Here is a 27,526-nt window from a genome sequence, read left to right on the forward strand (position 1 = left end):
GCGGGCAAACAGGAATAATAATTTTAAAAAAATAGAGCGTAGAACACTTAATAAACAATAATTGTTAGAATAGCTATTCGAAATCTATCTAGATTAAAGCAAAGAGAACGAGATATAAAAATAAACATATGTTTTTATATAGCGACTATTCAGATTTAATAAAAAGATCAACACAAACTAGCAATTTAGACATGAAATAAATATAACGATCAATATTTGTCAACATTGAGGAAATAGTCTCTACAATGCCGCTGTCAAAAGTCGTCCCATAACAACCATAAACATAACATAATCAGCCTGTAAATTTCCCACTGCTGGGCTAAGGCCTCCTCTCCCGTTGAGGAGAAGGTATGGAGCATATTCCACCACGCTGCTCCAATGCGGGTTGGTGGAATACACATGTGGCAGAATTTCGTTGAAATTAGACACATGCAGGTTTCCTCACGATGTTTTCCTTCACCGCCGAGCACGAGATGAATTATAAACACAAATTAAGCACATGAAAATTCAGTGGTGCTTGCCTGGGTTTGAACCCGAAATCATCGGTTAAGATGCACGCGTTCTAACCACTGGGCCATCTCGGCTCATCCATAAATTTCAATTACTGCGGATACCGCGTTAAGCGCTTGTTATACTAACCGATGTCATAAATAAAAAATGAGAGCAGAACATCGAATTTGCAAAGCTATTGGTCCATTGCGAATGCGTTTAAACATTGTCTCGCTGTAAAAAAAATCTTGAATGTTTTGATTATAATTGAATTGATCATTGTACAGTTTTTCTAACGGAAATCAACGAAACCGGAGGCGAAGTGAATTGCTGCGGATTTAGAAGTTAACATTAGTCAGGCGTGATTATCGATTTTAGAAAAAAGCGGCACCGTTTGTTTACTTATAGTAAGTTATTTACTTTACTTACTGTAAGAAAAGTAACATTCTGTATACGTGTCCTGTTAAGGCCTTCTGCTGTAACGAAGTTGGGTGCTTATTCCACGTATAGCCGATTCCAATCAAAGGAGTAAATGTCAACAAACCTTAGAATTACATACGTATTCCATGCGATTTGCTAATAGCAATAAAAACTGCAATAAAAACAGTTTCAGATCAATATATCTACATATTTTATAATTTAATTTTTGATCCCACTTAACTAATTATATCTTATCTTAATTATACTCTTAAAATTCTCAAAATTCAAAATGGAGGAGCGTGGCAGAATTTCATCCAATACATGCAGATTTTATCGCGATGTTTTCGTTTACTATAGAGCGCGAGGTGTTGAGGTGGGGAGGTGTACTTATAGATAGATTTTAATGTTAATTTTCGTGGTTAACCACCGTTTAAGATAGCACTTACAATTTCCTTATAATATTTTGCACACACTCTATTGTTAATACAGTCTATTATAGGTACCAAATATTGTTGTCAAATTTCCGCAAAGTAAAAGATTTTATTAGTATTAACTTATTATTAAAACAACAACAGCAAAAAGTACCATAAATATCAATTTAATGTAGTTACCTAGTACTTACTAAAGCTATAACTTATAGGATACGCTATAAACAATTAGATGTGTTTATATTTAATATAATATTTTATTAGGCAGTATATATCGGTACCTTTGACACAAATAAGTCATGCACTATAACAATATTTACACTGAAGATCGTGTGTTAAGGGTTAAAAATTATAACGTAAAGCGCACAAAGGTCGTCGCCCACTACTCACGCTCAGCCTTGACCGCAAAACAGTTGCATTCACCCGTATTTCAACGTTTCTCAACGGTGGATCTAACTAAAACGATTCATATTTCATAAGAGTGCGTTACAACAGCGTCGGAGCTGCACCGGTGCGCATTGCGCGCGAGTCGCGAACGAAAAACATTGCTCTAGCGACACGCCGAACATCCGCACGTACGTGAACAAGAACAAACGAATTACGATTAGGAATTCCGAATCACGGAAACTATTATAGCAATCGAAATTTAAAAATGTAATAAAGGAAACGCCACGAAATAAGGATGTTATTTATATCGATATAAAAATCGATAATGGCGCTTTCCATATCGAATATAGTAACATTTAGTATCGCGGCATGGCCGCCCCCGGGACCGACACCGAGCTCCTTTCAATTCCACCACCAGGGATCGAATTTTGCAATTTTCGTCGTGTTCTTCGCGCTTTGTATGATGGAGGTTGTTGTTTTGAAGATTATAACCGAGGAACAGTCCAGGGAGCAATCGACTAGTGTTACATCGATGTGGTTTGACATGGATGATGAGTGATTACAATGACGGTGTTATAATAGTGATGTGATTTATCGACTGTTTAAATATAAGGATTATGTACGGGTAAAATAAATTTGTTTTAAGGGATTGCATCTTCTTTTCTAAATATTTAAAAACATATATACCAAATATAGCGTTTTTATATAAACATGAAAAATCGTTGTTGTTGTGTAGCATTTTTTTTTTGTGATTATTATAAAATAAGCGGACTGAAACTTATATATGTACTAGGCTAAGCTACTAACTGTAATAGATGCACACAAATAGTGCCGAAAGCATGTCCAAAAAAAAAAAAAAAGAAAAAAAAAATCTATCACAGACGATACTAAAATGTATCACTGATTTTGTGTAAGGACAGTAACATATATAGACAGATTGTAAATTTAAAATCATCCTATAATTACAACTAACATAACATTTATATCTACTCTTCTACTAGTGTCGGTGATTTGATAACAGATTCAAGTGTATTTTGTAATGACTTAATTACCTTTCATCATCAAATTTTTGTCACTAATCCGATTATGATAATGATGATGATGGTGATGATCCTTTTTCAAACATTATCATATATCTCTAAGCATAGTAAAGGTTTATTAACGTCTAAAACGAAACTAATTATATACCTACATATTACAATAAATAAATTATAGTAAATTAAATAAAATCATTGCTTGTTTTATTTGACATTTATTTCGCGAACCGAATCACGTTTCGTATTATTCAATTCGTATGATATATAATGTTATCTTGTTTTATTGTAAATTTTAATTGCATCTATATTTATTATCTATATATATAGGTAAATAGGCAAAGACGAAACAATTTAATGACTTTTTTCTTCTGTCGTTGTAAATTTATAAAAATTGTTAGGAATTCGAATTTTATTTATTTGTAAATATAAATTAACGCATTTGTATCTCTATAATAATGGTACATTTCCTTGGTAAAATTCGAGAGCATTATTCTTTTTTTAAAAAATATTGACCAATGTACGACTTCACCGTTACACAAAATACAATTTTGAATTATATTTAAAAATGTAACTGATGGTAATAATATAAATAAAGTTTTCTATAAAGCTACTACAATATTTGATGAAACGGGACTTTATAATAATTTATTGTGGATTAAAGTGACTTAGGTACAATGTGTAGTGTCAACGTGATAAGAATATCAATATAATTAAATATAAATATCAATATCAACACAAGGATCGAGCATTCAATAAAACTTAAATATACAATAAAAAGTATAAAATACGCGAGCTAAAGAAAAAACGCTTCCTTAAAACTTTTTTAAATGCAAAAAAAGTAAAGGATAAGAATAAGCATTCAACTCGTTTCTGTCAGAAAATTCTCGAAAATAACAGAAATTATCATTAAAAATGTCACTCTGATTTAATCTATAACGGATTTAACTTATAGATATCGTTTAGGGGTTGGTTAGTTTAACAATGCTGTCGTCTCTTTCTTTCTAATGTCATATAAATGAAGACAGAAAGAGAAAATCAGTTTTTAATTAAAAGTGTATAAGTAAGCCGTTTATATCGGATAGATAAGTGCTTAAGCTAATTACTGTTTCTAATAGAAGCATCCGCACTCAAATCATCTTCCGGTTTAGAGTAGGAAATAAAGAATGACCTTGGCATTTGTACGTCTTAACTGTAGTTTATCCATTGTTAACTACTGCTTGACAGTATTAGTTTTCAATTACCAATTCGAAATTGTGTTTAGTATCCATCGATTTATCTGCTTTAGTAATTATGCCAGGTCAGAAGTTAAGACATTTATGATCGATCAATTATTATCGTATAAACAACAACGATTTAAGATTTAAATAGTAATAATATTCATACCTAAGCATGTCTGTTATTAGTATTCCTTCAAAAATTTAATAAATAATAGAACGTAAAATAGTAGAAATATTAGTCAGAATTCGTCAGGCAGAGTGAATAAATTTAATCTCCGTTGTAACCTATCTATGTATATTCTATAAATGAAAATATTATTTATTCAAGTAGACTTTTACAAGCACTTGAATGGTCATTTTACAGAATTGTCCAAAACGTTAAGCTGCTACCGGTTCGGAATGTAGTTTGTACCGAAAACAACTGGCAAGGGAATCACCTTTTCCTAACATTTGATACAATATTATGTCAGTTAAATACTATATGTTTAAATTTATACCATGCCTAAGAGTCAAAAAGTAGTAGCTCCACGCTTTTTCATCATCTCATATATAGATCTAGTTTTGAATAATAAGCCATATTTATTAATGTCTTTTTAACAAATGATTTGGATTTACATTCATATAAGCCTGTACATTGTGAATATAAAGTAAGTATAGAAATGAACAGCCCAATAAATATTAAATATTATTAGCTATAAGACGCGCACAGTCGTTAGCCGTTTTTAAAAGTATGGTTAAGGACTTTTACTTGTCGCATTAAGCAGTTGTTGTCGTTGTTAATTTTTTGTTCTGTTATATCTCCTTTTTTTATTATATATATTTTATATATTTATTTATGTAAATATTTATTATAGTATATATTTATATTATATATATTTATTGTTATCTGTGTATTGTGTACTATTATATTATGTATTTATTTTATTATGACTTAAATTACTGTACCCTTCCCATGTATGTAAATATTATGATCCTCTGCCCAAAGGTTGCCTGGAATAGATCGCTGCTGAGCGATAAGGCCGCCTGTTGCACCTCATGCAACTTTGTGTTACAATATTGTAATTTTTAGTTTTAAGTTTGGGTGCAATAAAGAATAAATAAATAAATAAATAAAAATTAAAATAATTAACAATAAGAATCTAACGAACCTTGTAATATTTGACATTTCTGTTATGATTTATTTATTATGATTTATTTACTGTTATTATTTGTTAAGATATTTATTAATATTTAATCATTCACACCATAGCAGCAATTATTAATTAATTATTTATTTATTTTTTATAATAGTTATGAAACAATAAACATAACAATTAATCTCTTAGTTAACGCTTTGATGACTCCAGTAAATTGTTATATATTTGAACATCTATTGTTACACAATTTTAGTCTTCATAGATACAAGCGTATTTGAAATTTAATGATGTTTGTGAAAATATTATACGTTTTGTTCTCACAAGATAACCCGTTTAATGCTTGATAAATATTTGAAGTTAATTAATTTGAGGCGAGACCTCTTCCGGTCATAAAATAAAAAGACAACACAACTGACTATCAGCGATACATTGTTTTCGATTTTGTTTTATTCGTTTGCTGTTGAATTATTTTGACTGTGGAGTAATACATTTAAAACATACGACACCCCATCTCATTGCCTCCACTGGTGGCAGGAGGGCTGATTCATTTATCACCTAGCTCCAGTGTGTCATGTTTTGTGTAGTAGTCATTTTTATTAATGATTAATACTTATTAATATCATATATAAATATTCATTTAATTAAATCCTCGTAGTGTTTTTATTTTAACACGTATTGTCTTGTTTATTTAAAGGCTACTTATTCTTTCGGAAAACACGACTTTTAACTACAATACAAACCATTCGTCCGATTGGGTTGAAAATGTAATCAGTTGTTGTTGATTCGTGGAAGTTTAAACTAATAATGAGAATCGTCAGGAACCAATGCGACTGCGTGAATAGTGATGGGAATGTATCGAATTATTTATTTAATCGTTTTTTTTTTTTTTAAACGAAAAAAAGTTTGAGTCATGCATAATACGGCGCACTGCATTTAACTCCGGTCAAAACTCTTTTATAATTTTATGTTTCCGTTTATTTTAATATTTACTAAATATATGTATAAATGAATTTTAAATGATTTCTTCATAACAAATTAAATATCCACGGCCAAAATATACCGGAATTAAGAATTATACATACAATGCTTTTTATTTAAATTTCGTTTATATATTATTATTATTTACTTTTTTATGATACGGTAGTTTAAAAAGTATGTATAAATATATACAGAAAAATTAACGCCGATTTCGAATGTCGATTTAACCAAAAATAAACCCACATAATTATTAATTATTATTCATTATTAATTAAATATACATAATTATTAATGATTATTCATTATTAATTAAATATTAATGAAATATATTCTATAAATATAGTGTAATCTGATTTTGACAGACACGAGATTGTCAACATTCAGACTCCGGGCTCCTGAGTATTTTTTAACAAAAAAAAAAACATTTGTTAAATAAACCCGACCACGGAATCTTGAACTTCATAAGCCACTAGACCAACGAAGCAACCGAAGTTGAAGACGACGACATCCAAACGTGAATCGTTGTCCGCACGTTGCTCGTTAATATTTTTTCTAAATTTCATAAAGCATACATTTGTCAATAAACAAGCGTCTATGTGGAAAAAGTTCTCGTCGACCTTGCGGTGGTGCTGCTGGTGCCACTGTCCCAATCCCGGTTAATGCCGCATTGCGATTGGGCAAGTTATTGGGCAAGCTAAAACCTACATAAGGAAAGTAAGTTGCTAGAAAAGTCAGCGATAAACAGAAATATCACTGAGTTGTGATATTTTTGCATAAACATGATTGCGAACAACTTCGTTACTTTATTTAATTTGTTTTAAACAAAAGAGTATTTCTTTTGTTTTACAAATACTTAATTATCTGTACAAATAAATTATAATTAGTCACATATTTTCTTCGTACTCAGTATAAAATTGTAGAAATCATTTATTCCTCGTCTATGTTTTAATCCTTGAGCGATGTGTGTCATTATTAATTTAGTCATTTTTTTTATTGTGATACTGTTACAGCCGCCTACATGCTTCGATGTAATCGGTTTACTTGTAATAAATCTTCTTGCTTCACTATAATAATATAAATCTTCGTTACAAATCGACGGCATATCATTTTTGCGAAAATTGTTAAGTGCGTCTATTAAAGTGATAGAATCTTTTATTTTTTAAGTTTTTTCTTTTGCTTTCTCTTAGTTACTATGAATTATTTATACAAGATTACTATTTTCTATTATTTGTTATAAACTTATGAGAGTGTTTGAAAGTGTCCTTGAATAAAGTGTTATATAGTGATTTAGAATCTTAAAACTTCGTCCTTTCAAAATATAAGTAAAATATTGCATGCACGATTTATGATACACTTTTAAGTAACGGTACATTTAAATTTTTGATACACCACTTTTATCATTTAAATCATGATCTTTATTTAAACTATCAAGTCTAACTCATCAAGGAATTTAGACAAAAATCAATTAAAATATTGCAGCATTGCAGATATTGCATACAATGAGTTAATAAAAACCGGCCAAATGCCAGTAGGACTCGCGCACGAAGAGTTCCCTACTATAAAAACTAATTTATAAAAACGGCGAAAAAAATCATGTCTGTTGTATGGGAGCCCCCTTAAATATTTAGTATTTGTTGTTATAGCGGCAACATAAATACATCACTTGTGTAAATTTCAAGTGACCAAATATCACGGTTTATGAGATACAGCCAGTTGACAGACAGATAGACGGACGGACGGAGGAACAGCGGAGTCTTATTAATAGGGTTCGTTTTACCTTTTGGGTACGGAACCCTAAAAACGATAAAATAATAAAAATTATACCAAGTAAAAAACAGTCTCTGATATTATCAGAGGTCTCGTCATTTTGAAAAACGTTTTTGTAAATAATGTAATATAATTCATAAATAACACAACTTTAACAATAGTATAATTAAATGAAAATTGCTTTAACGATGTAGCGAAACCCAATGTGTATCGAATTACACGTCGGAGTTAAAAATATTACACAAAAGAAACGATGTTTTGAAAGTACAAAACTCTCCATCGCTTTGAATCGCTGTCTTCGAAATTTAAAAACAAAATAGTACTTTTTATTGCACTTTAACATAACTAAAGTGTATGTTATATTGACAACAGACGTACGAGAGTTCTTATTGCTGATATGGGATGTCAGTTACCTCATAACATATTTTAACTTGCAAACCAATACAGGACACATATTACAACCAACATATTAATGCCCAAACATAAGTGTTCTCTTTTTTCTCACACAATTACAATCCAATGTACGAGGTGAGGCAATAAACCCACTAATGTACTTAAAATTTTTTATAAAATTCAATGACATTTAATTTGGGTATTTTGATCTAACCTTTGAATTAATGAATATATAACATAACCTCTAAATCAATGATGCCGCGAATTTATAACTTAGTTATACGACGAGTATCTGAAATGTGCGACGCCGGAGTAGCAAAATTATGTATTACAATGTCAAGACCATATACATTGCGTAACGTGTAATCAGATTTGTTTAATATCTGATTATCATAAAATAACATTTATGTGTTAATGCATAAAAAAAAAGTAATAAATTAAAACCCGCTTAGTTACGGCCGCAGGTTCATCTCCGGGCTTCATTTGTTTCCAAAATCGGTGCTAGTTGTTATTTTGAATAGTAATAATGAAATATTAAGCTTCTATATTGACTACAGAAATTAGTAAAAAATAATACTCTAAATGTATTAATTATTACTAAATTTCGTTTTTTTTTTTTTTTAATTTTTATTAAAACTATTAAAAGATATACCTACTATTAATCAGTAGTGGGTTACGTGGCTACCTCAGAAACTAAGTTTAATCGTAACTCAGGAATAATTCTAGTTATTTTATATCTAGACATTTTTTCAGATCATGCGAATGGATTTCATGTTATGTACGATAATTATTTGAATAAAGAACCATGACAGAGCTTGATAATAAATACAATTCTCGTTTAGATCAAACTCGCGGTAACTTTTGATCCGACAAACGAACATAGGGTTTATTGTTTCGATGTTAATTGCCGGGATGCACGAGCCAACGTTAACTGCCGACACGTGTAATGATATTTAATGATCATTTATTTTATACTCGTCACCCGTCCGTACTTCGCACGCATAGACCAAGAGTCTGAAGATAACGAAAGCTCCCAGACAACATTTCCATGACATCTTCAACATTCATCATTATACTAGTGGGCCGCCCGCGAAACTTTGCGTTTATTCAAAATATTTTTTAGGAATTTCGAAACCTATGACAGGTTTCATTTTGATTTCATTTCATTGTAAACTGCAAGTCACTCGTCTACATTTGGCGCCAAAATGATGAAACTTTATTTCATTTTATTTATTTGTATACATTAGTTAAGTTAGAACTGGAGTCGGTCGATAACAATTTACTGTAATTTTGTTTACGTTTTTCATTTTAATCGCTGGGACGAATATTGGCTTACGCTATTGATGTATAAGATTTCAGTTGTTTCATTGGTTTAAACCTTACGAAAGTCCGTTGTTTAGTGATTGATTTTACCACGTTCAAACAGTTGAAGATATATTCTTATTTATTTGCGGCAATGGAAAATATAAAGTCTCGACTTTTCTCTACTTTAATATGAATGTATAATACATTTAAACCCTTCTCTGAGTTGAAAAAATTAGAACGCTTGCATCTTAACCGATGATTTCGGGTTTAAACCCAGGCGACCTCCACTGAATTTTCATGTGCTTAATTTGTGTTTATAATTCATCTCGTGCTCGGCGGTGAAAGAAAACATCGCGAGGAAACCTGCCTGTGTCTAATTTCAACGAAATTCTGCCACATGTGTATTCCACCATCCCGCATTGGAGTAGCGTGGTGGAACATGCTTCAAACCTTCTGCTCAAAGGGAGAGGAGTCCTTAGCCCAGCAGTGGAAAAAATTACAAGCTGTTAATGTAATGTATGTAAAACCAAGGACAAAATATTATTATAATAGGTATATACAAAATTATAAAAATAAATATGGTACTAAATATTATAATTATTCTAGTTAGTATCGCGTACCGCTTTCTGACATTTCGCCATCGTGTTCTGCAGTGAGCTTCGAGTTTGATTTGTTCTCACAGAATAGCTCTACTGAATAAAATACTTTACGTATCGGGATTTATTATATTATTTCATTTTACATAAATAAGTAAAGTCTCCTCTCCCTTTTGCAGAGATGGGTTGGAGCTTACTTAACAACGCTGCTCCAATGTGAGTTGGTGGATGTTTGATTGTGATTTTTTTGAGTCGCGTAATATTTATAAAACTCTACCTAGAGCACACAAACCGTCACTCAGACCTATAGCACACAAACCGTCCTCTCATATAAAACCCCAGGGATGAATTAAAAGGAAGTAGCTTTTGTACTTCCCCGCGACTCAGGTCTCAATACCAAATTTCATGTAAATCGGTTCGGTTTAGGCGTGAAGAGATAACAGACAGAGTTCCTTTCGTATTTATAATATTAATTTTAGACTGTCTCAACCCATCGACCGATATTTTGTACACATACTTAGTACTACTAAAATATATTAGTATATATAATATAATATATATGAAACATTGTATCGCTGTGAGGTCAAGGCCGTCACCGAGACAATCTCTTCCTGACTTATGATGTACATACATATATTTATATGAATGCCGGTGTCGTCGATTACTAAATAATGTTAAATTATCCGTAGAAATGGAATATATTCAAATGTATTTTTCTTATTTTAATTACATTTTCACTATTACTTATAGCGAAAGTCCTAACTTCATATTGAATTAACAATATGAACTGTTTTGCAACTGTGCTGGAATTATTAAGATAGAGCAATACGATGCTGACTTAAATGTAGTACCATTTGCTTAAAAGTCACGAGTAACTCGCAAGTGAATTGGTATTATAAGGGATGAGCGTTAAAAACAAACTGCGACTGTGCACTGCCGCTGAACTGATCACCTATTAGTATAATACAAACGTTTGCGACAATATAACTTTATATTCACAATCATAAAGATAATTTCAATAGAATTCACAAAACGACTAAAATCAATTAAAATAATTGAATAATACACCAATGCGCCTCCAACCTTGGAAGCTAATAAGTATTGCTTTTTGGTAGAATATCTGGTGAGTCATGAGTGGCACAGAGCCGACTCCACAAGGTCAATGCATGCTTCCTGGGATAAAAAAAGTATACTTAAATTCCAAATATACTTATAACTACCTATTTATACATTTAAAGCTATTGTTAATATATACATATATTGTTATTTCTTATATATAAGATTTATTGCGCAATACAAAAATATAGATAATGAAAAACGTGGAATTCGTTTTTGTTGATTTCTGTACATGAGATATTTACATTATATACATACCTACATATGTACTGGGTATGTATTGATACAAAGAATAAGTATTTGATATTCATGTCGCTACTTGAACAAATTGTATTTTGATTTTCTATATGATTTTAACTTTGTGCTATTTAGGAATTAGGGAGAGCAGTATGTTCTTCGTTAGTTAATATAAGATAAGTGGCTACCGATCGCTGCTCCGCATATGTAGAATCTTGATGGAACATTCTCAATTTTGGTCCAGGAGTCTTCGTATGCAAAACAATTCGCCACATCTTTACCAAATGGATGAATGGCTTATGATAGCATTGAGGACGAACATACGAAGTAAATTTTATATATCAAGAATATTAAATTGAATGGATAAAATAAATATTCAGATATAACATTTATAAATCATGGATTCGCAAGCCAATGTTTGTTATTTATATTATCTATGTATCATTTCCACCAATCAAATCAGATAGTATAGATATGTGTCAAATGGTAATTCGATATTTGAAATAGTAAAATTATTTATATAAAATAAATAATGTTAAAAATCAAGTAACTGTTGCTATATAACCTAGCGCACTAATGTCGTTCTAATCTGCTTTATAGCAATACTGATGCCTGGCACGCACAGACGGACGATTGTGTCTAAGGGCGAGGTGAAATAACTATGTCATTGTCAGTGCTTGAGCGGAAATTATTATCGCGTTATAATATTTATTACTGTCCGTATTGTGTATTGTTTTGCAAAGTAGGTAATTATATAATGTTTCTGATTTTATTATTTCGCCCTTATGATATTCGAACTAATGGTCATTTTAACCCAACTTTAAAAGAAGGCGATAGTTTCAACGAATGCGAAGCGATTTTGACTATTTTTAAAATTGATGGGTTTCTCAAGGAAGGTCAAAGATTAATGTCAACAAAAAAATTCTGTGGAACCGCAAGCGGCAGCGTGATAATTAATTTTAACAAAAAAAATTAAAAATACATATATTTTTTTTTCATTTTTTTTTTATGTAGTTATAATGGAATAGGCGTTCGTCTTCCATCTCACCTGATGGAAAGTGTAGACGAAGATGAAGGTGGTACACGCCCATCCAAAAGAAACCTGTTCACTCTACTCTTAAAGGCTCCAGAGTTCAACTTATCCGAAAAAATAGACCCAGGCAGGTCGTTCCAAATCTTGGCGACTCTCACTAAAAACGAGCTGTCAAATCCTTTAGTTCGTTATTTTTGGGTATGTCAACAACGTATGGATGAAACTTTTGCCTGCGTCTAGTAGTCCGATAAAGGAATGGAGATGGCATATAATTTTAGTGTAAGTGTAGGAATACTGAAACGAATATTTTTAACGATAAATGCACACAAATTAAAGAAGAACAGTAGATACAATATTAACTTACAGCACCAGCTGTGGGTGTTCGGATAAGATCCTAGCCTTCTTTAAAAAAGAGGTGGCCATAGCCCAATGACATCTCCAGGCTGTTACTTTATATTCAACTCTCAATCAATTTGGCATACCTGATTGAATTTCATACTAAATATATTTTACCTTTGAAAATGAAATTACTGTTACATGAGAATGACAGCCTTAATACAAATCAGGTCTTTATTTTATGACAAACAATATATTTGATATAATTTTGTATGCATGTATTAACATGTGTGTTAATACATGTTACAAAACTATACTATACCTACCCTAATAATTTTAGCTACTGTCTCATCTTAGTGATTAAATATTAGGCCGCAGATTCCACTGGTTCTGCGTTCAAACATACGACCGGACCGACATAAAGTTATTGACTTTTTCTGCCGAAAAATTCTCAGTAACAGCCCGCTGTCTCGAATTTGAAAGTGTGTAAACTCTGTGCCTCGGATAGCACGTAAAACGATTGGTCACGTAAATTCTTTCCGGTCGTGTCGGATTTGCCATCCCATCGGATTATAAGAGTGAGGGAACAGAGTGCGCACTCGTGCACTGTATTATGTCCTGCGTAGTTGCCTGATCTCCTTTGATATTGACCGCCGCGCCGTGTCCGAAATCGGATATCATTACCAATAATCATCAACGAACAATTGAGAAAATCAAGAACAACTTGACTAAACAGTAATAATTATTGTTTGTTTGAGATAACGGTCCGTATATTCGGTAAATATATATAAAAAATAATAACATTATGTTAAGCTTAATATGACATAGAAATATATCTATAATCATATTCCAAAAATAAATGTAAATAAAAAAATAAATATGACTCGTATGAATGAACGAACTCAAGTGAATGTTTGTGAACTCGAAAATAATAAATCGAGAGAGTTCCAATAGTAGAGTCTGATCTTAACGCATAGGTTGTGCAAGGCGTTTGCCAACATTACATTCGCTGCAGCTACTAGTTACCCAACCATTGGTAATTTCCGAATGGAAAAAACTTATTATATACTATGTTAACGTAAGGGCATGCAATATATTTGAAGGTAAATTGCAATATAGAATGTACATACCTACATACCTTCCGTGTTTTTACACTTACGACTTTTTGGTTTCTGTGCGAATTTTAAATTTTGATTATAATTTTTTGCTTTGATTTGCTATTAATTATGGTCAGTGGTAAGAATATATTCAAATCTTAACCGAAGATTAAGGATTTAAATTAGAGAAAATACTACTGAATAAAAATTTAAGCAGTACTCACATGCCTAATTTGTGTTTATATTTAATATTTCGTTATAATGTTTCGTGCTTAATATTGTAGACCAATTTGAAAAGTGAATGAACCAGTGTGACAACAGCCAAGTCTGCTGTCAAAAATATTACAATAAGTCATAAAAAATGTATTGTAATTAGGTTTATTTTCATGGTCTGTTCCATAGTTTTGGATAATTTGGATGCTAAGAACTGGCGCTTTTCTTGTCAGCATTTTAATGAGGATTTGAATTCATATATTTCACGATAGTCTGTCCGATATATTTGGTCAAAATTGTTGTTTTAAATATTTCGACGACTTTGGTTGTATGAATATTATTGTTCTATATTTTTAGTAATCATAAAAGTTACTTTATATATGACGCTGAATGTACATGATGGTATGAAGGAAATAAGTTAGTTTTTTCAGTCAAATAATTTTAAAACAATGCTTAGTTTATTCTTCGCATAATGATATGGCAATTATATTTGCATTTCCGTTCAGAAGGTAATTGTAAATTGTACGACTTACGGCACTATAACTTTTAATATATGAACATATTCAAATGCCTATAAAGAATGTACAGAATAAATACAAATTCAAATTAAATACAAGTAACAATATTGTCAATTATTGAATAAAAGTTTTTTAAAAACAAGTATAAATAAATAGTCTGCCACACTATTACTACTTTTTATAGCCTTTTTAAGACCAATAAAAATATCTTATGAATTACTCAGCGTAAGCTTTTCTAACTTGTAATCCCTACTTTACGTTTGCATGCAGAGAACGTTTTTGGGCAATGGTATACGCATAATATAATTAGATACCGCATAATATAATAAATTTACAAGGTTTATTAAAATTCAATTAATCAATAAATCTTATTATTCATTAAAATAACACATTTTAGAAAAAAAACGGATTGAACACTAAGTGTAAATAATAAAAAAAGCCTGGATTTAGGCTCGGGTTCCATCAGAGGACTGATTGAACACTAAGTGTGAATAACAGCAATGTAAATCAGTTTATTTGAAAAGAGCAACTTCTTCTCGCTGGAGGCTGCTTTCCGAAACGGCGGTAGTTTTAAAATATTGACGATTCGAAAACGCTTCATTTTGAAGTTTACTTGAATAAAATACATTTGATTTGATAAGATCCCGGGTCCCGGGTTCGATTCCCGGCCGAGTCGATGTAGAAAAAGTTTATTAGCTTTCTATGTTTTCTTGGGTCTGGGTGTTTGTGTTACCGTTGTTACTTCTGATTTCCATAACACATTGGGATCAGAGTAATGCTTGTGTTGTTGTCCAATATTTACTTATTATTTATTATAATAAGCAGGTGTAACACTTATAATATATTGAATATAGATTTTTAACTTTTTTTTTCGACTTTGACCCGAAGGAAATATTTAAACACGTAAAAACCGCATCGAAGTCCGTAACTAAGTAAGCGAATAAAGGGACACAGATACACATAGACATTTTTAACTTGGCCGTTTCATAAATTCAAATCATTTGTAAAAAATACATTGGTAACCAAGCCATTTTACTCGATACAAGATTATATAGATGATAAAAATGCGTGGAGTTAATGCTTGTTGACTTCCAGGCAGGATATATAACATACATATATAATTGTATTTAACTAACATGACGTTGTTTTTAGATTTTGAAAAAGAGTAACTACTGAGTTTCTTACCAGTTCTTCTCGGTAGAATCGACATTCCGAAGCGGTGGTAGCTTCACTTAATATATTTTGTTAAATGACGATTCAAAAGTGCTTGTAAAAGCCTACTTGAATAGACTATATTTTCATTTTGATTTATATTATAGCAATACCCAGACGTTTCGCGTTCTAAGTGCAATACACATTTAACTTTAAAGATACTATGCTTAAATCGTTGTTTTATACAAAAAGTTATATTTTAAGTTAACACTGGCTCGAAATGAAGGTACCCGAAAAAGAGTTTTTATACAAATTAAAGTACTTGGGTATGTTAATTAATTCTAATTAGATTTATACATCCTGAACGAAAATTAACGAATGCTGCTTGCATTTTTTATGATTCATGTAAATAAATTTTTTTACTGGAAGGTTAATGCGTTTTTAGAATATCCTTAAAGCTTTTCAATAAATGATTATGTTATTTCTTAAAGTCTGATTTCTGGGTTAATTGAGATAAGCCAAGCAAATGTTCGGACTCTTCCTCAAATGAAATAACACTCTCAACTACATACATTGGTATCATTTAATCAATATACGTTTCCTTTAATATATATATATATATATATATATCTATATATATCTATATATCTATATATATATATATAATGTTTTTAAACAGAACTTTAATAAAATATATCCATGATTCTGACCGGTGTTTAGTTATTTTAAATAATTGGTTTAATTTAATATATAATAAATAATTATATTTTTTTTTTTAAAACGAATGAAAATCTCTTGTTTTTTGTAAAATAATTTAAAGTGAGCTATTATGATAATTTTGATCTCGAATCTCGAGAATGATTTTATTATTTTTTTTTCTTATACGATGAGATAAAAGTTAATTGTTTCGTTTTTATTATTTTCGATCGGCCGCTGCCGTGAGACGAGTAATTATTATGTGAGGCGTGATATAGGTATAACAAAATTACACAAAAAATAATATATAAAAGATTTCTGGTTAAATTCTATTCTTCTATCTATACGGAAATATATAATTATCCTAGTATTAATAATACAATATTTTATCAATGTTAACGATACCAAAATTTCAATTGTCACTATACCAAAACTATGTGCAAAATATCAGCTCAATTGAGTTTGAATACCTAGGGTTGCATAAACTTTAGATTTAACTTCTTTTTTTTTTATTACAGAGACGAACGAAGGGAAACAAATCGGTCATGCATAAGATCGAATGACAATCACATATGTGTTATATGCGGTGGTGACCAGCTCGGGGGTGCAGTGCCTTGCATCTGTCAAAATTACCAGTAAGCTACATATTATGTCCACTGTAATGTAAAGCCTTTTCCAATCGAAGTCCAAAACATTGGTTAAAATATTTCCATTCTATTTCACTTGTGAACTTTACTACAAACAAATCATCACTCTTTATAATACAACGCTAATCCACTTAACTTGTATCCACTTTAACTTTGTTTCCAAAATTCTGATAACGACGTCTATTTCAATTTAAAAACGCCAATTTTTCACGAATCCGTAATCCCATTAAATATCAATCGCGTTAATTCGATGGCAAAATTATTTATTTGTTTTGTGTGTGTGTGTAAATAAAAATAATTCCTGTTTCATAAAAATAAATGTTCAACAAAAAGCAAATTTTGCAGCAAGAATAATATTGCCTTATTTTTTCCACAGGGGCATTTATGAAAGTAATTTTCGTTGGATTCGACTTTTCTGTACTTGACAAGTTATTTTCATTACAGATCCAATAAATTCGAATCAGGTGCGTGGTTTTTGCGGCAAGTACAACGAGCTATCAGCCTTATGCCGTGGTCTTTTAGTACAGACAGACTGGAACAAATTGGTGAGATAATATATTTGTACATTTGTAAATATCTGTATATAGTTACTAGATTAACAGAAGATAAAATAATTGAAAATTCAAGTACAAGATAACTTAAATGCCCATAGCTAGGAAAAAGGTGGCCTCCTCCGATCCAACTACGACCTTTATTGTTATAATAAATGTTCTCGGCTTAATAGTATCTGATACCAAATCTATTTATTTATGTCGTTCGTGGATCGTTGCGTTTGTAAAATAGAAATACGACTGAACGGCAACGATTACGTTTCGAATACAATAAACTATAATAATAATAACTTTATTGAAAAGAAAAAGTGTTACAATTTTGAGTGATTCTTCTGTTTTCAAAGGCATTTTGCACGATGTTTTCCATCACTGTCACACTAACATACGAGATGAACTATAAATATAAATTAAACACATGTCAAATACGTAATACTTAAATGTATATACGCCCACGATGTTCTCTATTACCTAAGATCCACTAATATGTACTAAGCCATCTCGGCACAAAGAAAACAAACCGGTTATATTAGTATTGACGATTGAAATTGCAGAGGAGGAAGAATGCGAGGGTTCCAGCTCAGGAGAAACGAGAGGTGACCTAAACAATGTGAGAGAATTTCTGGAGGCGATTTCATCGCGACTCGCTGGCGGTCCACTAGAGGGAACCAGAGTCTCACCGCTTTACACCCATCCTGCTTGTGAGTATCAATAAACTGTCATATATAATACAAAGCTATATTGTATTTTTAGGGACAGAATATTTTAAAAATAAATATTGTATTGACGTTTTCAAAATGTTAGCATTCAAATGCATACTTTTTGCACTGATGTGTAAGGTATTAATTTGCTTGCCTCGTGATTCAAAATTCATGTCCTCGTATATGAAATGTGATTTTGGACATATTGTTCTAAATAATCTATTTAAAAAAAATTATGTATGTAAATATTTACACAAAATCTTAGAGCATAACTGTTCTCAGTATTTATAGGACGGACAAGGTAAGTTTTTACAAATTGGTTTTACAACTTTCTTTAATACTAACGGACCATCCTGCGAAGTAAGGTGAAATTACAAGTAAAATATACTAAAAAAAACAGTAACAAAAACAAAAATTACATAGATATGAGCATGTTCGAGAGACATCATGAAGCTCTACGCGACACTCTCGCCGCCTTAACCAACGCGCTTCGCGACGCGCTAAAATGTAAGCTAGCATGCACTGAAAAACGAGATACAATTGCACATATTTTCTTGAGTACACGCTTCCATGTATAGTAGTTAGAGTTCTAGTATACGCTGATTGGATTACTAAAGTCCAAGCGCACGCAAATTGCGTTAATAGAGACAAATACACGCAAATTGCAATAATAGCACGCGTAACTTACATTAGATAGTCATAATATGCAGAATTAATGATTTATTATATGTATATGCTTATAATCGAATTATAATATGAAAAACGAACAATTATTACCAAATAAATTATGAATGATCTACTTATTTATGAGTTGTTTTTCAATAATATCTTTCGCATAGAAATGGAACAATATTTTTTTTTAATTTGTAAACTTTTTAACAAGATTATATAATATGTTTATATGCAGCATGTCTTGCACAGCACTGTACTGTAAAGTTGCACTTTTTATTGAGCTTAATATTCACAGGAATTAATCAAAACTCTTTAGTAATTACTATATTAAGGAATCAGTTTCGTAACAATTAGTTCTTATTTTTTAATCCTTTTTCTTTTGATAATGTAGCGCCTGATATTTTCGAATACCAATATCTTATGTTACCAGATTTGCATTTTGTTATATTTAAAAAGTTTTTATTTTAATAATCCTGAATAATAATTTATTGAATGATTTACGTGTACTTAAAAAAAATGTATTAAAAAGTAAAGTAAAAGTAATAGTGGTGTGGTGGATACACGTGGGAGGTTCTCATCCGCCGCATACCTTACAATGTTTATCTTCACCACCGAGCACGAAATGAATTATAAACAAATGAAGTACAAGAAAATTCAGTAGTTCTTGCCCCGTTTTGAATTCAGAATCATCAGTTAAGATTTATTTCTTCTAACCACTGGGTCATCACGGCTCTGATCAACGTACATTAGGTACTATAATTTAATTATAGTATTACCACAGAATATTCAATAGTAAAAATATATATATTATTTGCTTACCATAATTAAATATTTCCAATAATTTAAAGATCGAGTATACTGACATAAGTTAGAGGTTAAAAGCCTCAACGACCTTCGCAGTAACGTTATTGTGTTTTTTTGCCATCGTTTTTCATAAGAACTTGCTTATAATGACGTCAATGCACTTACGTGACATCACTCGCAGCAAACGTACCGATGTTTGGTTTCAAAGTATTATCTGTTCCTTTTTTTAATTCGTACGCGTAATTATTCGAACGCTTATATATTGAGGAACCTCGTCAGTCCTAAAGCTTGTATATTGTTATTATATATTGTGATATCTGGATTCCGATAACTCTTTTGGCTCGACCTGGATAGAAGTTAAAGTAAAAATTATAAGGTTGTCCTTAAGTAAAGTTAAGGTAGCATTCATAACACTCCCTTGCCTCAGAAAGCGCGTTAATCCTTCTTCGTTTGAAACAGCAACAGCAACGTTATAGCATGTCCAAGACAATGTGATGCGCCAGCAGAGTTGGTTAGTCTTAGATGTTGGTCACCGTGCCCGTCACGAAGATTATATTTTTTACTATTTGTTAAGCAAAATTGTAATACATACCGTTTAAAATAATTATATTAGACCCCTAAAATATTCATTATTGCATTATTTAAAAGAGTTCGATATGAGTTTTAATTAAATGTTAATCAATTCATATGTAAATTAAATAAAGACTGCATCACTTTAGTGGTAGCTTCACTTAATATAGTTTGTTAAATGACGATTCAAAAGTGCTTGTAAAAGCTTACTTGAATAAAGTATATTTTGATTTTGATTGATTGGTAGCGCGTTGTGCAAGTCCGTCTGGGTGGGTACCACCCACTCATTATATATTTTACCACCAAGCAGCAATTATTATTGCGTTCCGGTTTAAAGACTGAGTGAGCCAGTGTAACTAAAGGCACAAGGGACATAACATTTCACTGCCAAGGCTGGTGCCAATGTCTATGGGCGGTCGTGAACACTTACCATCATTTGGGCCTTTTGCCCGCCTGAATACTTATTATATATTAAAAAAAAAAATTATATTTCATCAATAGAGTAGATGGCGTTGTAGTAGATATGATATTAATGAACTGTAGCTGAGTACGTACATTTATATAAAAAAAATATATGTTTAATTATCAGTCAAAAAGAGCTAATATATATAAAAAAACTGGAATAACTTTGTATTTTAAAATAATGTAAATAAATATAAATATATTGGACAACATCACATACATTACTCTGATCCCATGTAAGTAGCTAAAGCACTTGTGTTATGGAAAATCAGAAGTAACGACGGTACCACATACACTCAGACCCAAGACAACATAGAAAACTAATCAACTTTTTCTACATCGATTCGGCCGGGAATCGAACCCGGGACGTCGGAGTGGCGTATCCATGAAAACCGGTGTACACGACCACGGAGGTCGTCAATGTTGGAAATGTTCGAAAATAGTAACTACTGTTTCACAAGTACAAGTTTCTTACTTGTTCTACTCAGTAGAATCTACATTCCGAAACGGTGGTAGCTTTTAACACAGTTCTGTAAAATGACAATTCAAAAGTGCTTGTCAAAGCCAACTTGAAAAAAATATATATTTAGCATACAAAAGTGAAATAGATAAAAAAAGACAAGAATGTAAGTTAGTTTAAACAATTTACTAACAAACCAAACAGTTCTAACTTCGAATGTATCTTAACATAAATAAATCACCAAATCATACATATTGAAGTAAATTACTTACTCAGTTGAGCTTACAAATCCAAATAAAAACACAAATAACACTTTTAACAAATTACAAGTCGCGCCAATATTGACCTTACTGTCCGCGCCTAAAAAGCCAAAGTAATGACAGCTTGATACGGTTTCGCGCGCTTTTGTTCTCTTTTTTTTATTTTATTCATTCCAGCCAGTTGTATAGTTAAAGGAATCTCCTAAATATATTTTAATTATGATTTTGATTTTCGAATTTCAACCTGATCATGAAAAGATTTTTCCTCAAAGTCGGACATCTGACAAGGATATAAAAATTTTAGCTTTTTTAAATCCTACGTTCACCTGTCTACTTGACTGTAAAATTTATAGATTAATTAATGCTATTTATTTTAAAATAAATACATCGAAATAACGTTTTTTAAGCCCATTGTTTAAAACACTTTAATATAATTAAATAATAATTAAAGCAATTTACTTAGTTCTTGACCCATGAATTGTAATTAATTTTATTATTTTCAACGAAACTGTTATGATTTATAATTATTTCCAGTACTTATACTTAAACCGCAAAAGAACAATTTCTTCGATTAAAATAAAACATTTTTCCTCATAATTATTTCAGATTATAAAATAAAAGCCGAGATGGCCCTGTGGTTAGAACGTGTGCATCTTAACCGATGATTTCGGGTTTTAACCCAGGCAAGCACCAATGAAAATGAATGAATTTTCATGTGCTTAATTTGTGTTTATAATTTATATCGTGCTCGGCGGTGAAGGAAAACATCGTGAGGAAACCTGCATGTGTCTAATTTCAACGAAATTCTGCCACATGTGTATTCCACCAACCCGCATTGGAGCAGCGTGGTGGAATATGCTCCATACCTTCTCCTCAACGGGAGAGGAGGCCTTAGCCCAGCAGTGGGAAATTTACAGACTGTTAATAGTATAATAATAAAACAAAATCAGATGGAGAGCACGGCACATTAAAGTGCAGTAAAAAAAACGAATACAAAGTCAAAAGCGAATGCAAATTCGCCATCACTGATTATAAATAAAAGGTGAAAAAACATGAAATTTTTACAGGCACAAGGGAGATAACAGCTCAGTTCACAAGGCTGGTGGCGCATTGGCGATGTAACCAATGGTTAATATTTTTTACAGCCTTAGTCTATGGGCGGTGGTGACCACTAACCATCCGGTGCCTCATTTGACCGTCCTAACCTAATTAATAAAAAAATACATATTAAATACTACATAAAAAATGTAAGTTTTTTTTAATAATAAAAAATGATCTAATCTAGATCATTACTTACGAAATTATATTTTTGTTGTTGTTTGATAAAATCACACAAACTCAAAGAAAACACAATCGTTATTTCGTGGAAATAATGCTTGCCAAGTTGCCGCCATCTCGCGGTCATGACTTGGCCATTTAAAATAATTCTCACGACAAATTATATCTCAGAGAAGCAAAACCACATATACATTGATTTTATATAGAAACTTTTTGCAATGAAATGTAGAACAATAAAAAATTACGCAGGCGCGGTCTACAACCTACGTTGACCTTTATGGAACTTATTGCCTATAATTCATATCCGATCAAAAACTGTATTTGAAAATTTTAATATACTTTGAATCTTAACGTGTAAGATATAAGATCTATAGTAAAAACATATGATTTCCATGCTAATGCACATGAGCATCGTAACGCTTCATTCGCGCTGGTAATTGTATATTTATTTTTTATGTTTATGTAAACATGAGTATATAGGTATTTCATTTTTTTACAATTATACATAGTAAATATAATAGCATCAATTAAACCAAAATTGTCTTATATTTGCTAATATTCATTTAATGAATATATACATCTAATATAAAATGAAAACTAATACTAAATCTGTTCAGTACACTTGAATCGCAAAGAAAATATTAGAGTTACCGTGCAGTGACTAAAAAATAATTAATAAAAACTCGTATAGGTTCAATTCATTATCGCATAAAAACTATAAAAATATTTTCCCGCGTCGAACTTACCTGGAGCAATAAGTAATATCAGGTTTTTTATTATGTCCAGCCGAGCGTGAGACCGCGAAATCAAAAAAAGAAAAGTAACAGGACTAGGCGCATATTGTTATAGATAATTAAAAAACACTAGTTGTTTTCAAAAAGAAAAATAATTTTACGCAACCGCACTAAGAGTCAGTGTTAATATTCTTGAGAACGGCGACTGTTTAGTATTGGCAGTGTGCGTTAAGATGCTTGCCTATTTAATAAAAAAACATTTTTTAAAAACAAATTATTAACTGTCAAAAGATTATTACAGCGTGGCATTGGATTTTAAAATATTATAAACTGTAAAAACATTATACGAGTAAGTTTGAATTTTTATACAAAATAATATTTTTATTTACAAAATATATATGATTATTAATTAATTTAACATAAAAACTTATAAAGAACTTTTAGTAAACCAATTGAACTACATTTAACGCTATTATGAGATTTAATTATGCGTTCAGAACACTGTTTCTTATAACTGAAAAATAATGGTAATTATGATTATGATTATGCACTATGGTGCATCTGTTTTTATTCGCTTCATAATTATTGCAGGCATTTTCTGTTAACATCTCTTCAGGGTTTAAAAAAGGCCATAAAATTTAAATGGTAATCAAATCTCTTGAAACTAGTATGTGGCAATAAAAATGAACATTTTAATGGCTTTTAAAAAAAGTTTAAATCGAGACCGATATTTTAAAACATAACTTCAAAATCTATAAAATTTAATCTAATTATACATAGATATAGGAATGAAAATGAAATTTCACGACAGAAACGTGTACACAGGTTTCTTATTTACGGCTTTATTTTGTCTGACTTTAAATCGTAGAAATACTTTTAGTAAACCTACTTATAAAAAAGGCGAAATGAAATTTTCCAATAATCTTTTGGTCACCAATTTTAATAGTTTGAAACCAAAATTGTTAGTTAAGCGAATAAATACTGTTCTGCTATTGTTAATACTTACTACCGTTATTGTCACCGATTGAGAAGAACATTTGTAATAATATTAGATACATATATTTTTCATTGACGTAAAAAAAAAAGTTTTTTATACGATAACAATAGTAATCAAATAAGTAGATATTTGTAAATATGGAAATATTATTTGAATCTTTGTCCAATTAAATTGAACGAAATCTCATAATGTAATCACATTACATACACAATAAAACAAACGTATATAAAAAGTGCGTTAATGTACCACTAATGGGCAAAACCTTCTTGATTTGATTTCATATTCACCACGAAAAATGTAAACACGAATTAAGAACGTGAAAAAAACGTTGGTTTGAACTTGCGACCTTGGTATAAATGACATTATATCATCATTCACCATCGCAATCGACTACGTAACAATATTTTTTTAACATGATCTACTGGAGAATATCACGGCTACATTTTTAGTGATAAGTTTATTTCATATGTTTATTTCATTTGTTGTCAAGAGTATATTGAGCAACAAAATGTGAACCAAGATCACTGATATGAAGCTGGACAAGCGCCATCGTTCATCGCCAGTTTTCATGTGATTATTTTATTGAGAATAAAATTTTCATATTACATGATGAAATTCAGCCAAATCTAACACACACACACAGAGAGAGAGAAACGCGCGCGCTCACGCACACACACAAATACACACGTCTAACCTTGGGAACTACAAAGTATTGCTTGTCGTATATATGATGAAGAATTTTGTGGTACCTACCCAGATAAATTTTCTCTCTTTTAAGTCTTATAATATGTTTACAGACAAATAAATCATTACCTTCCACGATTGGTTATAGTTGGGTAAGATTAATGGGCATTGCTCCATCAAAAATGTCTTATTAAGAAAAACAGTTTGGTGTAAAGTACAAGATTAGAATTATTTCCAAGATTAAAGTGGATTTATTAAAATACCAGTTCCAGAAGAAGTCAATCTCTAGTATAATATAAATTGGCGAACAATACTGTTTTGGTCATGTTTCATGTCAATTGGATATCACTATAAATCATCTAGTTATTTAACCGTCGCATTTAAGCGTTACAGCGCTTCATTTTTGTTAATATTGAATAGATAGTAATCATGTTGTCTCGTCTGTTTGTTAATAGTAAGTGATGGAGATAATGTCAAACTAAGCGCAGTCAGCCACAGTATCTGAGCTCTCTCTAATTCTCTAACGGAAAGAATTCTGGCACAGAACAAACGACTATAAGTCTTTTTAAATATAGCATGAGTTTATACGCCAACCAATCTCCATCTTTGCACTGCTGAATTCCATTGTGAACCAATGTAATCTTGTTTGGGCCTGGGCTCATCTCACTTCCAAACATAAATAATCAAAAATTTTGATGTCCCCTGGCACTCCTATCGGGTCGGATTCGCTGTCTCATCGGATATTGATAGTCAAGCAATAGATAGAGATGTATGTATGTCCTATTCTATTCTATTTTCCCTTCAAAATGACTGCCGTGGGCAAAATCAGTCCGGCGGTAGTAATACTTTTGTAAAATCGGTATGTGGACAGGCAAATGGGTCAACTAATGGTAGGCAAATTGCCTCATAAACATTGGCGCTGTAAGAAATATTAACGATTCCACACATTGTCAATGCGACACCAACTTTGGGAACTAAGATGATCGTTGTATCTCTAGTTACACACAAACCGAAACACAAAAATATGAAGTATTATCGTTTAGCAGTAGAATATACATATTATAAATGGGCGGTACTTAGGTACCCAGGCGGGTTAGCGCAAAGCCCTCACACCACGTTAACAAATAAACGACCTAATTACCTAAAATTGACGACCTCCGTGGTCGAGTAGTGTGTACACCGGTTTTCATGGGTACGCCACCCCGAGGTCCCGGGTTCGATCCCCGGCCGAGTCGATGTAGAAAAAGTTGATTAGTTTTCTATGTTGTCTTGGGTGTGGGTGTTTGTGGTACCGTCGTTACTTCTGATTTTCCATAACACAAGTGCTTTAGCTACTTACATTGGGAACAGAGTAATGTATGTGATGTTGTCCAATATTTATTTATTATTTATTTATTATTACTAAATCAAAAAGTTCAAAGTAAAAAGTTTTTAGTAATATCCTAACTTAGACCACTCCCGCTCAGCTTGTGACTCGCATTGTGTATGCGCTGCGCGGTCAACTCATTACACCTGTCAGAAACAAGATGAATACTTTTTTTTTATTTATTTTTTTTAACTGAAATTGAAAAAGAGTAACTAATGAGTTTCTTGCCGGTCATTTAATATAGTTTGTTAAATGACGACTCAAAAGAGCTTGTAAAGGCCTACTTGAATAAAGTATATCTGATTTGATTTGATTTGATATATTAATGATCGATTATAGCTTTCGAGCTAATTAACAATATAATAATTTAACGATCGCAACAATAACATAATTATATAACATTACATTCATAATTGCACAAACAACTGAATCAGTGAGCACGCACAGGTGCGTGCAATTTACGTACTTTTCTTGCTGCTGATGACGGGTTACGTATAAGCAGGTAACTGGAATTCATTTTAGGGCTATTGCGTATATTTTACATCGCAATATAAAAAAAAAAACATTCTAAAATAACTTATCACGAAACACGAGAACGTATTTATGTTGAATTAATCAATTTTATATTCGAGTCCGTCCCGACTTCGTCCGGGTGAAATAAGAATTAAGATTTTATTTACTTGTCAATCGCAGTAACACCTACTGATTTTATCCAAAGCAAACACATAAAAAGTTCATCAAAATCGGTTCAGACGTTTAAGAGAACCAATGACATATCAACATCCAGAATTG

The 27,526-nt window shown here is 31.4% G+C and overlaps 1 protein-coding gene across 5 annotated transcripts in view; it reads left to right on the forward strand.

The window, feature by feature from the left end:
* M7bp (Myosin-7a binding protein) overlaps positions 1 to 27,526 on the forward strand; it is a 114,264-nt gene that overhangs the window by 41,350 nt on the left and 45,388 nt on the right. For 4 of the 5 annotated variants that reach the window (XR_010309275.1, XM_064216235.1, XM_064216219.1 and 1 more), the window contains exons 3-6: positions 17,070 to 17,186; positions 17,643 to 17,743; positions 18,301 to 18,447; positions 18,871 to 18,954. Coding sequence is in view for 4 of the 5 variants with exons in the window: in XM_064216235.1 (XP_064072305.1) it covers positions 17,070 to 17,186; positions 17,643 to 17,743; positions 18,301 to 18,447; positions 18,871 to 18,954 (449 nt within the window). In the remaining variant the exon portion in view is untranslated. The remainder of the gene's footprint in view (positions 1 to 17,069; positions 17,187 to 17,642; positions 17,744 to 18,300; positions 18,448 to 18,870; positions 18,955 to 27,526) is intronic. The other variant, XM_064216225.1, reaches the window with a different exon arrangement.

This window comes from Vanessa tameamea, chromosome 2 (genome assembly GCF_037043105.1).
Source record: "Vanessa tameamea isolate UH-Manoa-2023 chromosome 2, ilVanTame1 primary haplotype, whole genome shotgun sequence".
In the NCBI taxonomy this organism is placed as follows: domain Eukaryota; kingdom Metazoa; phylum Arthropoda; class Insecta; order Lepidoptera; family Nymphalidae; genus Vanessa; species Vanessa tameamea.